This window comes from Myxocyprinus asiaticus, chromosome 36, assembly GCF_019703515.2.
Source record: "Myxocyprinus asiaticus isolate MX2 ecotype Aquarium Trade chromosome 36, UBuf_Myxa_2, whole genome shotgun sequence".
NCBI classification, from domain to species: Eukaryota; Metazoa; Chordata; class Actinopteri; order Cypriniformes; family Catostomidae; genus Myxocyprinus; species Myxocyprinus asiaticus.
Genome location: NC_059379.1, coordinates 39,809,587 through 39,824,314, shown reverse-complemented (window position 1 = coordinate 39,824,314; position 14,728 = coordinate 39,809,587). Strand labels below are relative to the sequence as shown.

The 14,728-nt window shown below is 38.8% G+C and overlaps 1 protein-coding gene across 1 annotated transcript in view; it reads right to left on the bottom strand.

The window, feature by feature from the left end:
• Window positions 1-14,728, bottom strand: part of top2a (DNA topoisomerase II alpha) — a 60,541-nt gene that overhangs the window by 34,354 nt on the left and 11,459 nt on the right. The window contains exons 11-27 of the mRNA XM_051674462.1: window positions 13,355-13,493; window positions 13,087-13,244; window positions 12,706-12,831; window positions 12,509-12,619; window positions 10,141-10,246; window positions 9,813-9,922; window positions 9,342-9,434; window positions 9,137-9,251; window positions 8,932-9,053; window positions 7,012-7,160; window positions 6,586-6,817; window positions 5,951-6,085; window positions 5,271-5,471; window positions 4,538-4,733; window positions 2,429-2,520; window positions 2,205-2,345; window positions 2,041-2,124 (exon numbers count right to left, since the gene is read on the bottom strand). Of these exons, the coding sequence (XP_051530422.1) occupies window positions 2,041-2,124; window positions 2,205-2,345; window positions 2,429-2,520; window positions 4,538-4,733; window positions 5,271-5,471; window positions 5,951-6,085; window positions 6,586-6,817; window positions 7,012-7,160; window positions 8,932-9,053; window positions 9,137-9,251; window positions 9,342-9,434; window positions 9,813-9,922; window positions 10,141-10,246; window positions 12,509-12,619; window positions 12,706-12,831; window positions 13,087-13,244; window positions 13,355-13,493 (2,310 nt within the window). The remainder of the gene's footprint in view (window positions 1-2,040; window positions 2,125-2,204; window positions 2,346-2,428; window positions 2,521-4,537; window positions 4,734-5,270; window positions 5,472-5,950; window positions 6,086-6,585; window positions 6,818-7,011; window positions 7,161-8,931; window positions 9,054-9,136; window positions 9,252-9,341; window positions 9,435-9,812; window positions 9,923-10,140; window positions 10,247-12,508; window positions 12,620-12,705; window positions 12,832-13,086; window positions 13,245-13,354; window positions 13,494-14,728) is intronic.

The window sequence follows — 14,728 nt, the reverse complement described above, 5'->3', positions numbered from 1 at the left end:
TTAGAAAGATGGTCAGAGACAGGGTGGAAAATTATCATACATTACAACATGATGACTGTTTTGGTGAAGAAAAAAAATGTACTAACATTATCAGTGGACCTCAGGGAAGATAATGAAACATATATACATATTATATTATATTATATAATTTTTTTTTTTAAGAGCATTTCATGACCCCTTTGAGGGTTTCTGCAGGTTCAAAGGAATGAAATTTAAGACTTTAAGACTTTTTAAGGCCAAAAAAGACGACATTTAAAATAACTTGCAATAATAATGAAAACACATTAAATAATTCATTAGCTGGTAAATACAAAACCACAGACTACTTGGATGTCTCTGGACATGTTTCTTTATATTTTATTGTGCATTTGTGTGTTTTCTTTTTTAAATAAGTTAATACAACAATAAAACTCTAAATGAATTCATTAAGAATGCACATAGCCTAAAGTATGTAGCCTATATTGTGACCCTTCTCTTTAGTCACTTGCTTTCAGCATTAACTCATTCTATTATAGTAATTGTATCGCTAAGAATATGTTTGTATTTATGATGGTTTTGTGTCATACTTTCGTTTAATCTAATCTGTCAAATCTAACAACAGTCAGTGGGATTTCTGCCACCACTTACTGTGTAAGTGTCTACCGAGTGTTCTTGAAAAGAGATTTATCCAGTGTTTTGTCTGTGGAATGATCCAAAAACACTTTAAAAACTGTAGTACAGCCTATTGAAGAGACTATACGTCTATCCCGCACAGCCTCGTTGTCATTCTTGTCAAAAATTGAATATGGCGCTGCTGTGAATAAGGTGAATAAGCATGTACTGAATAACATTTCTAGATTTATTCTTGGCAGATACCTTTAACAAATACTTCAACAGGTAGTTAAAGGGCAGTTCATTTAAAATGAAATTTCTGTCATCACTGCTCACCCTTGAGTCTGTATACATTTTTCTCTGCCTTGGAACAAAAAAGGAGATGTTAAGCAAAACGTTTAGTCTCATTCACTGTCACTGCATCTTGTTTTTCATTCAATGAAAGTGAATGGTGACAAACTCCCTAATATCTCCTTTTGATATCCACTGAAATAGTCATACAGGTTTGCAACAGCATGAAGGTAAGTGATGACAGTTTTCATTTTTGTGTGAAATCTCTCAAGTCATAACTCATCAGTTACCTTAAAAATGGCCATTTAAAGTTGACAATATATATTGAAAATGTTAACAGATTAAATTATGAAAGAGAACTGTGCTGCATAATTAGTTAGAATGTATACTGAAAACAGATTATATACTAAATATCAAATATAGCTAATATATTTACATATTATATATATTATTAATATTAGAATTTCATGTAATTATATTATTATTGTTTCGTATATTACATTTTTTTTTTAAATTGACTGATTGAGATGGCAGAGAAATCCCTGTATGTGTCAGATGGGGCTCTAGAGAGATGGAGATGAGATGTAACAGGTGTAACTCTGCAGCTGAGTAGTTCTGTTAGCTTTACCATTCTTGTCAAAGGTAATGTAAAATAAGGAAGCGCCAAGATTTGAAAGGCATCAAAAGACTGCTCCAACATCACACATTTGCAAATTGTAAACTGACAGCTTTGTCGATTATAAGCAGAAGCGACAGTGTTGACGCATCGCTCGCTTACAGAGATGCAAAATAACACCATTTGCATTTCTGATTAACGGGTTTATGAAGGTTTATACATGTGTAACATCGTAAGTTCAGTAAAAATGCGCTTCCCTGCACGCGCTTACACTAAACTCAAGCGTCAGCTGCTAAGTGATGGATGCACGAGTGAGTGAGAGAGAGATGATTTTGATTTAAGCGTCTCCTCTAACACCCCAAAATTTAAGACCTCAGCAAATGAAATGTAAGACTTCTTGTAATTAAGACTTTTTATGGCCTTACATTTTAAAAAGTTAATTTAAGACTTTAAGTACCCAGGGAAACCCTGCCTTTAAAAATAAATGATATGACTCCATTAAACAGCATTATTGATCAAGAGAGATCTGCGTGCGGTTTTACCTCCAGCTCATCAGTGAAGGCAGCGAGATCTTCTCTCCACAGATCAGAAGGAGCTTTCCTCTTCAGTGTGTTCAGCTCGGTCATCTGCAGAACAGAGCCAGAACATTCAACTGCACAGTCGGATCAAACACCAGCTCAGCACTTCATCACAGACTCATGTTCACCTTATCATCCCTCTGTCTGCACAGCTCGTCTTTCTTCTCTTTAGTCAAGAACCACATGGGCATGCTGAGCAGATAGTTATAATCAGGGCCAGACGTGTCCTCCTTCTCCTCCTCATCGTCTCCACCATCCTCCTCTGCTTCCTGGCAAACACATAGCAAATAAATTCCCGTTACCTGCAACAGTATTGAAGAAGCATGATAAGCATGCAAGTTGTGTGGCGTACCTTCTCCTGAGCTTGTTTCCAAGCCTTCACAGGATCCGAATCATAACCCATCTGCTGAAGCATGCGAATGAGCTCCTTCTTGGGTTTATTTTCTAAAAATAACACAGATTAAGTCTTAGAGGCCCATTTGATTTGGTTACTAGGACTAAATAAGTCAAACATTCAGTGGCCCAACAACAAAATGAAAAAATTTTATTTAGCAAAAATATAGGCATCAGAAAAACTTAAGATTTCTCATTTAATGTCAAGTTCTTTGTGTGTGTGTGTGTGTGTATGTATACATACGCACACATCTAGAGTTGCAATCAAAATTATTTAGGATTTAGACAGTAAGGATTTACAAAAGGTAACGTTTTCTGATGACCCAGAATTTTAAAACTTTACATCTATATCAGTTGAGTGACACAAAGTCATAGTGTGAATATATATATATATATATAAAACCTAATATTTGTAAATAGCAGGATTTTTTTAAAATACAGCCATGTCATAATTATTCAACCCCTATTGCGTGTAGCTGTTTCTTAAATATGTAAGGCTACACAAGTAATTGTTTTAAAACTAAATTAAGTCAATCTGCAATGGCACTTATTTAAGTTTTAAAATTTAAGTTTAGCGTTGTAAGCAAAAATGTATTCTATGCAAAAAATACAATTATGCTAATAGAGGAGATTATTTCATTACACAAGAAAGGTCATGGCTAAAAGTACATTTCCAAGGTACTTCAATTTCCAATAGACAAAGTTGGCAGCACCATTCATACATTTTTTAAATATGGAACAACAGCAACCTTCTTGGGGTGTGGAAGAAAGCAAAACTTCACTAAGGGAAATGTTGACTTGAATATTCAAGAAGTAATTAGGAAAGACCTGTGGAGTCCTGGAAGAAGGTTTTATAGATGTATGACACTAAACTGAAAATGAGTTTTAGACCCATGGGTCAGCAGTACGTCTGGAGTAAGATGACAAGAACGACACCATCCCACAGTCAAGCATGGAGGTGGGTCAGTCCTGTTATGGGGGTGTTTTGCGGCTCCAGTAAACGGCTATCCTGACTATGTGACTGACACCATGGATTCTTTCAGGTATCAGGCCATTTTGGCATGAAGAATGTGATGCCTTCAGTGTGTAAACTGAAGCTTGGTGATCACTGCACTTTCCAGTAAGACAATAACACCAAGGATACATCCAAGTTGTCCAAAATCTGGTTCAGGGATAGGTTGTGGAATGTCCTTAAATGGTCCTTTCAGTCCATCATTAAAATCCCATTGTAAACCTTTGTTGGGATTTCAAGGAAGCAGTGGCAGCACAGAAACCAAAGAATGTCAATGAGCTGGAAGCTTTTGCTCATGAGAAATGTGTAAAAATTCTAATAGAGAGGTGTCCGAAGCCTGAGAACACTTACCTGAAACATTTATTTGCTGTTATTAAGGATAAAGGATGCTCCACAAATGATTGACTTTGGGGGTTGAATATTTATGACATGACATTTGTGGAGAGAATTAGTTACTTTTTATTTTTAAATTTGGGTAAACTGAACTCTTTGTTCTCAAAATCACTCAAATGTGTATTAAAAACTTACTTTGACTATTTACTGAGGTATTAGTTGATGTGTTTTAATTCACATCACCAGAACATATTAATGGTCAGAGGGGCTGAATAATTTTGATTGCAACTAATATGTTGTTTTGAATTTCCAACTATATAATTATCCATCTATAATGTGACTATGAAAATGATGATTTCATCCACTTGTGCTGGAAAATGATACAGAGCAAAACATTATAGATTTGTTGGATGCATTCAAGACCATCACACAAATACACAATGATTTCCATCTACAAATAAATGAGACAAAGACTCTTAATGATGCATCTCCGCCACTAGGTGTCAATGCAACAAAAATATTACCGAGTGCACCTTTAAACAATAATTAAGGAACCAGCCCCACTAAATGGAATTGGTACTAGAATCGTAAAGTACCTTCCAAATCCCCATCACTAATTCTATATACAACATACAGAGTTTGTAGTTTTATACTCCAGGTGTTCCGAGATCATGATGGAACAAAGAGAAACTGTTGAATCAAAAGATTCAAAGCACATCTCACCGATCACCAGCGTGCCCTGAATCTTCTCCAAGATAAATCTGGCCTGGTTGGAGAGTTTGGCGCTCTCTGCTCCCAGCATTCCCAGCATCCAGTCCTTCCTGAGGACGTAATACTTCATCCGCAGCTCAAAGAAATCCTTCAGTATGTCCTGAACAGACTCGTACTTCTTCAGACTGCCCACATGATCAAACAGGACCTGCGTGAAAATGACACGGACAGCAGTCAGCAGTGAAGATGGGATTTCATCAAGACATACTCATGTAGTGTATGACAGAAGATTAGTCACATGAGAACTTGTGCTGTTTTTGCTTTCAGCTTGAGCCAATGTGAATGAGCGTCTCTCACGGACGTGCAAAGCACAGCTATGGCCAAAGTCAAGATTTTCACTGAAAAAATGAGGGGTTCTCACCAAAACCATTTTTATGCATTCAGAACAATAGGAGTATGATGCATGTACGAGTCACATGGACTGCTTTAACAACATATTTGGGTGCTTTACGCTTTAAAGTGAGTCACTTTCAACTGCTATTGTGTGAAAAATGTGTGATTCTCTTTTTTCACTAAATTCCTCCTGTGTTCCAAACAAGCCATTCATATGGGTTTGGAACAACATGAGGGCAAGTAAAATGACAATTGTTATTTTGAATGAACTATTCCAAAAGTTTACCATGTATACCATCTGACAGCCAAACTCAAACATTGAAGAAAGCATGTTGTGTGTGTACGCATTCACCATGGAGTTACAGGTGAGCGGGTTCTGAAGTTTGAAGACTTTGTGCAGTCCGGTGGCCTCTGCCTCTCTCAGTCGATCCTCGGTCATCTTGACGACGAAACGCACTGTGGTGTCGGTGTGATACTCCTTATAGTCCGTGATGAGAGGAGGAACTTTTTCTGAGCCGTTCAACATCACCTCCAGCACATTCTCCTTGTACGCCTGACAGAGACACGGGTCAACATGACATCAAAATGGACCTTCTCATGTTTCTGGTCTTACTGTAGATAATTCATTTCTGCACATTCATTCTATTATTGGAATGTTTGCCATATTTTATCCCAACAACTTGCTAATCACTTTCCAAAACACTTGAGCTTTCTAAATTTGACTTTAATTCACAGTCATATTCCGTTTGGGTTGAATGCAAGTTGATAAAACTTGCCACTATCATCACCAAAGGGAACTGCCAAAATAACTAACTTTCAAACAGTTTATAAACGGATTCCAGAAATCGACCCCTGTCGTGAATTGGTTGTACAGATAGTTCCGCCCCAAACTCAAAGTTGCTGTGACACCGGATGGGCTACTCAAACAAACAGAACAAGATCAACTCAACCTACAAACAACTTACTCATGTTTGCCTCTGTATTTTAAGCTGGGACACAAGAACATCCGTTTTAAGAACAGACTTCACAAACCTGAGTCCAGGTTTTGACGGGCAGCTCGGTGATCTCGATGGTGGTGGAGTCAATGATGGCCACCTCTCCATTGTTCACATACTGATTCTTCGTCAGTTCTTCAATGGTGCCTTTGAAGCCCTTATAACTGGGCAGCTACACGTCAATGGGCGTAACATTAAATGTTAATAAATGAACATGCTGGTTTATAACAATGTGTTTGGGAAAAGTGCTGCACAAAGAGTATTTGGACACTTAAAGCACACTTGATATAAACATAACTGCATTATATAACAACATCAACTCAAGTGTCATTTAAAGAGAGCACAAGCACACTTTTGATACCAAAAATTCCACAGAAAGAAATGTATTAGGTTTCAAATAATGAAAAAGTATTGTGGTACATGTTGCTAGTGAATGTGCTGAACTCCACCTGAGGTTCCTCTGCTTGGACACCTGTGTGAACATCATACATCCACTAAAAATCACCTTGACACCAGTTGGTTTCAAGTCAGAGTGAAAAGTTAGTTCTGAGAAAAGCTCCAGTAGCATTTGTTTGCAGATGACACTTGCTTTGATATTATGTAATGACATTGTGAAATGTGCAAATACTTTTTGTTGTCACTGTACACACACAGGAAACGTGGTTCTCTCACCATGGGAAGCGGCTCTTCTCCGTTCAGCAGGCGATGAATATTGTTGATGATCTCCCGTACATCATAGTTGGGGATGCGACTGGCCCAGCCAGTACCAATGCCCTCTGCACCGTTAGCCAACACCAAAGGAATGATGGGAATGTACCACTCTGGCTCCACACGCAAGTTATCGTCATAGTTATACTTCACCAGATTATCATCCACTGCAGGGAACAGCAGACGGGCCAGCGAACTGTGAAACATAGTGGAAGGACATTAACACTTAATGTACGTAGTGTATGTAATGTAATAGGAGGCATTACATTTGAATTCTTCGTTATTGGCAGTGTATGTATTGTAGATTTAATGTCAAACCAGTGCCTAGATCTACATATTAAATATGACCAGAACAATATGGAGATGATGTATCTGGGGCTGTGTGTGTACCTGAGCATGGTGAAGATGTATCTGGGGCTGGCAGAGTCTTTTCCTCCATGCAGACGTGTGCCGAACTGACCTAGAGGCTGCAGCAGATTCAGATTGTTACTGCCCACAAAGTTCTGAGCCAAACCCACGATGGTCATCATCAGAGAAACCTGAGAAAAGAACATACATTTACATGAGACAAGCAGCTAGAAATTTGGTTGTTTGTTCTTCAACTATGGACTGCATCGGTGCATGCTTTTGACATGCTCATCTCTCAGTTTGTAGAAACTAACTAAACTAAAATTTACAGAAACAAACCAGTATTTACGATGAAAGTCTACGGGGCAAGATGACCAAAGGATGTAAAAAGGAGAAATGTTAAGCTAATTTGTTTGTGCTTATCAATTATTCTTTATAAAACTGTTATTTGAGCTGAAAAGTGGTCAAAATAAAGTACATTTTAAAAATCAATGACTGAGCTGATGCCAATACACTCATCTTATTTGAAATGGACAGTTCACCCAAAAATAAAATTCTCTCATTATTTACTGACCCTCATGATATCCCACCGTTTATGACTTTCTTTCATCACCAGAACACATTTGAAGAAAAATATCTTCGCTCAACAGGTCATTAAAATGCAAGTGGATGGTGATCAGACATTTGAAAGTCCAAAAATCACAGTCAGCATAAACATCATCTATACGACTCCAGCGGTTAAATTAATGTCTTCTAAGGGGCCGTTTACACGACAACGTTTTCAACTAAAAACGGAAAACGTTTTATGCATTTTGGCTGTTCGTTTACACAACGGCGTTTTGGGGTCTGAGAACGCAAACTTTTGAAAATGGGTTTCAAAGTGCAAGTTTTTGAAAACAATGCCGATATCGTCTCCGTGTAAACATACAAAAACACGAATTTGCGAAAATGATGACGTCATGTGCACGCGTATTACGTGATATATAGAATATGATGGATTGATAGGCATCGATTTGAGATGTATAATTATCAGTATGAATACTGGTGTCTGCGCAAATAACAATAATCATCAATTTATTCATTTGGTGTGTTTTGTATAGAGTGTGAACATTGTACAGTATTCAATGATATGCTTAGAATATGAAAACATGAGGCAGTGAAAATGCATGTTAGATCCAGTGTACACAAGACCTCTCTCTCCGTCAGAAGATATCCATATATCAGAGTTCTGTCTGATATCCAAAACCAGCCCAAGAGCAGCAGGGGGAATACAGAAGAAGGCAGGAGACTTATTTATTGAATAATCTTGAGAGTTCAGTCTATAGGCATGCGCGCGAGTACTTCAAAACAACCCGCAAGACATTCAAAACTACAATGGTGGACTACAGGACTGTGTTTGTGCTACTCAAGATTGAGTTTATTGACGCTTAAAGTAATTGTAGTAATAAAGCAACCATATCGTCTGTCCAGAAAAAATTGCTCGATGCTTTCGCCATCTTCATTGTTTTTATTCACCGCTCTGTGGAAGAATGCTTATGTGCGCAGGCGCGTAGTGATTCTTTACAAAGTGACATCACCAACTACTGGCCTGGCATGCATAATACAGCCTTTTTAGTCATTTTCACGGATCCGTGTGAACGGGGATCGTTTTGACAAACTTTTCAAAAACGCAAAGGAAAAACTTTTCAGTTTTTAGTACATCGTTGTCGTGTAAACGTACCCTACAGCGTCACAGTCCTGAGCCAAGATATTTATATAACTAAGGGGCAAATCATTAGTGTCTGTGGTATTTAAAAGCATGACACATATGCTGTTGATAAAACTTATATTATATTAAACCAGAAGCATTCCTTTAATTTGCAATAACCCCCCAAAAAAAAGACACTCAATGAAGTCTCTTTCATCTACAGATGGCACAATGAACTGAGTGCTATCATTGACTGGAGCGATACGAGTGCTCACCTCTCCGTGATGGTAGGCCGACATCTCAGCCACTGATCCAGCCAACTGAGCAACCTTCACCTCTCTCTTATCATTCCTCTTAAAACAGCAGAATAGCACCTTCCTCTGACCCGGCTTCAGACCTGACCCACAAAACAACAGACATTACTCCTCTGCAACAGAGATTGCTCAGGAACGTGTCGTGATGTTGGTGCACTTCTCTCACCGTCCACCAAGCAGGGAATGGACCTCTCATTGTCAGAGTTAGAGAACAGCACCAGTTCTTTATTGACAAAGTCGTGGTAGGAGAGGGACGTGGTCTCCTGTCCATACAGATACTCCTGCAAAAAGCACAGACGAGATGAGTCTTCCTGACGGCACACAGAGCACAACTCCATGTGTAAGCACATCATGTGTCCATATTGAGGTACCTCAGGCAGGTTGTGTTCTCTGCGCTGGCGTCTGTTGATCATGAAGCTAGTCAGCCATTCCTTCCTCTCCTCCACCTTCTTCTTACTAAAGGCCTGCAAAAGGACACAAACACATCACATACATCAATTAAAACCTTACGAGCCTCAGAAACTAAGTCAGGCTGCAGCTAATTATTTATTTGGTAATCAGGTATTACTAGTGCTGGGCGATACTGCCAGAATTCTGTGAACATTTGAGTGTTGACGAAAACAAAGTTGATCAATTTGATGAAAGATGGTTTGAACCGATTCACAGAAATACATTTTTGCTCCTGAAGTTTAAATCATAGACGCTATTACCGTCCAGCCCTACGTTTTACACTTATTTCTGTTAAATCAAAACAAACTGAACAAAAGCTACAGAAGTCATTCCTTCATTACTGAACGTGACCGTAATATATAAAGTATACAGCACTATTATGACATGGTTACCAGGGTGATCGCCTCATCATCAGCCAGCCCAGAGTACTTAAAGGGGATTCGATGTCTCGCCATATCTGAAAAATACTCTTTGGCCTCCTTAGATGTGCTGGTACCCAAACCTGCAAACAGACAGACAGAACACTACACGTGACTCAAATGACCTCACACATTTAAAAACCACTTTAAAGCTTTTATTGAAAACCCTCAGAGTGCAAGAGAGCAGTCTCACAATCTGTGACCCCTTCATGTCCTACACACACACACACACACTGATAAGGGCAGAGTAAAACCTTGCTTACGTTTGTCATCGGGACTACCATAGGTGCATGAGACAAACCTTTGTAGTACTTGATCTTCCAGGATTTTAGGTTACTCTGTTTCTCCTTCCACTCATTGAACTCTGGGATACTGTAGAAAGAAATCTCCTGCTTCTTACCGGACACCTGAGTGAGCACGAGTGGAGACAGTCAAAATTAAAACACTTCTTCACTGAAAATGGTCCTCATAAACTTCCAAATGTGTTTTGGTAGAATGTGTGACAGTGTGATAATTAAATTTTTTTCAAGGAAAAAACCTTGGACTTCCAAACACAACAAGATGGCAATTAGCAGGCAATTAACCATTTTAATTGAGTTTCGTGAATGATAGTCACATATTAACCAGTTTGGCAATGACACCTAATAAACCAACTACAAGATTGTGATGTAAACAACCTTCTTGAAGAAACAGTTTAAGATGCTTGGAATGATGGTAATTACGGCGATTGTAAAAAAAAAAAAAAAAAAAAAATTTAAAAAATAACTGGACACATACCAAATATATAAAACTGAATTTTTTTTTAATTCTTTGAAAAGTGCAGGTTACCCCAATTTAACACTCTCCCAGCTTTATAAGCAGTGACAACTATAAGTCATTCATTGGTTAATTTTCTCAAACTGAAAGCACTGTATCTCTGCGGCGCAATAAAAAAAGAAGCCTCCTCTGTTTGTTTTAAGTGGCCCGTCCAGCCTGACACAACCGCATTGAACCAACTAATGTGAGTTGGAGGCAGGACTACCTGTTTGTTAGATCAAAACAGCAGACAAGGTCATATTCAGAAAGCAGTTTGAAAATGTTTATTTCTGTTATCCTGTTTGGTGCAGCAGAAATAACACCTCAGCTTTAAAAAAAGACTGGGAAAGAGACGAACCCAAAAAATAGACAGTCAAATGAACTAAAACCACTTAAAATTAGGGGCGGGGATTAAAGATACAATCTATTAAAACTGCAATATATTTAAAAAAAACACTTCATTCATATGGTATTCTGTTTTAGGGCTGGGTATTGATACAGAATTCCCGATTCGATTCACAAGCTCTCAATTCGATATCAATTCATATTATATTATATGTTTCAGTTATAATGTCCACTTTGCTTGCATATGAAAAATTATCTTTCAGCTTATGATGTTAATTATACAGGGGAACTTCTAAGTATATTAAAAAAAAATCTTATTTTTAGTTTGTCACATTTTAGCTTTTTAAAAATTACATTCATAAATATATTACACTGCATATACACACCAATCAGCCACAACATTAAAACCACCTGCCTAATATTGTGTAGGTCCCCCTCCTGCCTCCAAAACAGTGCCAACCCGCATCACAGAATAGCATTCTGAGATAATATTCTTCTCACCACAATTGTACAGAGCAGTTATCTGAGTTACCGTAGACTTTGTCAGTTTGAACCTGTCTGGTCATTCTCTGTTGACCTCTCTCATCAACAAGGCGTTTCCATCCACAGAACTGCCGCTCACCGGATGTTTTTTGTTTTTGGCACCATTCTGAGTAAATTCTAGAGACTGTTGTGTGTGCAAATCCCAGGAGATCAGCAGTTACAGAAATACTCAAACCAGCCCGGATTTACGCAATTTACACGGGTCATCCCACCGAGGTCAGAAAATACGGAAATCCATATTTATACGAAAAATCACATCCCTGTTAAATCTAATAAAATGACTACTGATTTATAATTATTAGTAGTAGTAGTATTACAGTGAATACATAACTATACAGTAGTGATCTATTTCTGTTGTACTTATTCCCCTTAATTAAACTGAGCTTTTATTTTGGCGGAGCTTTTATTTTGAAGTGTTTGTTATGACCAAGGAGCTCTGACGTCATGACGGTAGCTTCCCACTCTGGAAAAGCCGGTCGCTACATGACTCAAAGTGATTATTAAACAGAAAAAGGCTACTATTTAATTAAATATGTAGTCTGTATGTGCCTCACACTAAAAAGTGAATTAGCGCTCTGCCTGCTGTCATTTGCCACAAACAGAGCGTGTGATGCTCATGATGGTGTTTTCCGTGAATGAGTCAAGGATCTCTAAAAGGTATGAGCACTTTGTGTCTTTCATGTTAGCACAACACCGGCTCCACACATTCACGAGCACTTACATTTAAAGTGCTTACAACAACTGACTGTAAAGGAGAAAGGATATTAAAAAGACATTATTCAATGACAAATGGATTGCATGGATCTCATCTTTGGAATGAGTCAAACCAAACTCTCTCTCAACATGCAGTGAAATATCATTCAAAAGATCGCGATGCATCAGAAAAATCTATATTTTTAACCAGTCCTAGTCTTTAGTATTTTAGACATTTCTATTTAGTATTTCTTTCTAAAGTGATGACAACAACATGGTCAGTGGTCATGTACCTTGATGATAGGTGTGATGAACTCCTCCAGGAAGTTGTGATGCAGCAGTGAGGGCCAGTTATGATGGATGAAGTTGATGAGAAGACCTTTAATGTGAGACCCATCTTGATCCTGCAGAAGACACAATCACCCAACATTACGACACGTACAACACACTACATCTGAGTCACCTGTGCCCTCCTGTGCTGGAGTCTGACCTGATCTGTCATGATCATGAGTTTGCCGTAGCGCAGGCTCTTGAGTGACTCTGGGTCACTGTAGTTCTTCCTGTACTGCAGACCCAGGATCTTTATGATGTTGTTGATCTCAGCGTTCTCCATGATCTACACAAACAACAACAATTCTTGTTCAATGAAGAGACAAAAGACATGTGACAGAAAACTACTGTTCTCAATTAAATGCAACACACTGTGTTAATAAAAGGGTCTCAATAAATGGGCGAGGTGGTGAAACCATTTCACACACAACTTCCGTAACAGTAACATTACACTACACCATTGGCAATTTTGACCTCATCTTAAACCAGATTAAACTGTCTAGATCAGTGAAATTTAGACTTGAAATAAAAGTTCATAGACCTGTTTGTGTGACGCTTCCCGCACATTGAGCATTTTACCCCGCAAAGGGAAGACCCCGTAACGATCACGTCCCACCACACCCAGACCGGACACAGCCAGAGTTTTGGCCGAGTCTCCTTCAGTCAGGATGAGAGTGCAGCCGGAGGAATTCTTCCCACCTGAAACAAACAAACCATCACCCTGAACAGAACTTCACCAAGATACATGGACGTAATGCCTTTAAATTCCAATGAGCACAAGGTCGCTAGTAACCATCTGATGGGCTCACCTGCATCGTTGGCATCGTCCAGCTTCGGCACTCCTTTGATCTTGGTGTGTTTGACAGCAGAGCATTTCTTGTTTAGCTGAGTCTGAGCTTTAAACTTCACCCAGTTCATGATGCTCTCCACAATTCCACAGCCATTGGCCTACAGAAGAGACAAGAGTATTACCAGAGTTTCACATCTACAGAAGAAAATGGAAGTGCAGTTTGGCCACTGAAATCTCATCATAGGGCACTAACGTGGCACTAGGGGTGGGCGATATAACTACCGGTAGACACGATAAACCATAGAAGTCTGATAACCGGTATATATTTTGAATTATTGTCCATCATGGTTACACAAAATCACCACAACATAGCAAGATAAATGCACGTACGTGGTACACGTTCTGTCGGAGAAATGGGGGAGTGGAGCAACTTCATGTGAGACTGAGAGAATTGAAGAAACAGGGTTTTTCAGGCACTGGCAATTGTTCAGTGGCCGCCCAAGTAAAATTTCAGGCCACCGAAGCAAATTCAGTGACGTTCATCTCACGTTCTAAATATGCTTCTCATCTGAAGCTGTGAAGCTCTCAGCTGTGTTTTCATGTGAATGTCACGCATGCTATCTCTGGAGCATGCAAGTCTAGCAGGCTTCCTGTTGGTGCTCCAGAGTCCAGAAAGCACAGAGCGGGATCACAAACCACAAAACTCACGTGACCCATTTGAGTCTTTTTACCATAAAGAGCTATGGAGGAATCAAACATCTCAAATGGCTAGACAGCCCAACATTCAAACCACCATTGATGCACCAACAATTGTGTGTCATCCGGCTTTTTTTTTTTTTTTTTTTAAACTACACATCACAGGGTTGAGTGGTTTTTCAGATTTTTTCGATTAACTCGAATTTGCATTGACACGATTATTTTTTATTTTTTTGGATTATTTTCATTTTGCATAAAAACATTGCAAACGCTATAGTTAGATACATTGTCAATTCACCAAAGGCTGAATAAGGAAGTGAAAAAGAATTCACAGTGCTTGTCTTAATGCCGCTCCCGATCTGATCAGCTGCACGTATGTGAAGCGCTCCAGCTGAAAGTGACAGGTTAACACGGAGACTGATATAAAAGACAGCGGTAATATTACCAGTATGATTGTAGCTCAACTTTGTCCATCATGCAGGTATACACCGGCTTAAGACCATGACTGGCCTTGGCGTGTGTATGTTGATGAACGGTCTCCTTTCTTTTCACCAATAAGGCGTTAGCTACATGACAGTTACTCTTAATTTTAAATCATATGGATAGGCCAGAATCCCATATATGGCTATATATGGGAGAATCAAACATCCACCGCACCTTTTGCCATGATGATTCGGATAGATCGCTAATTATTGCT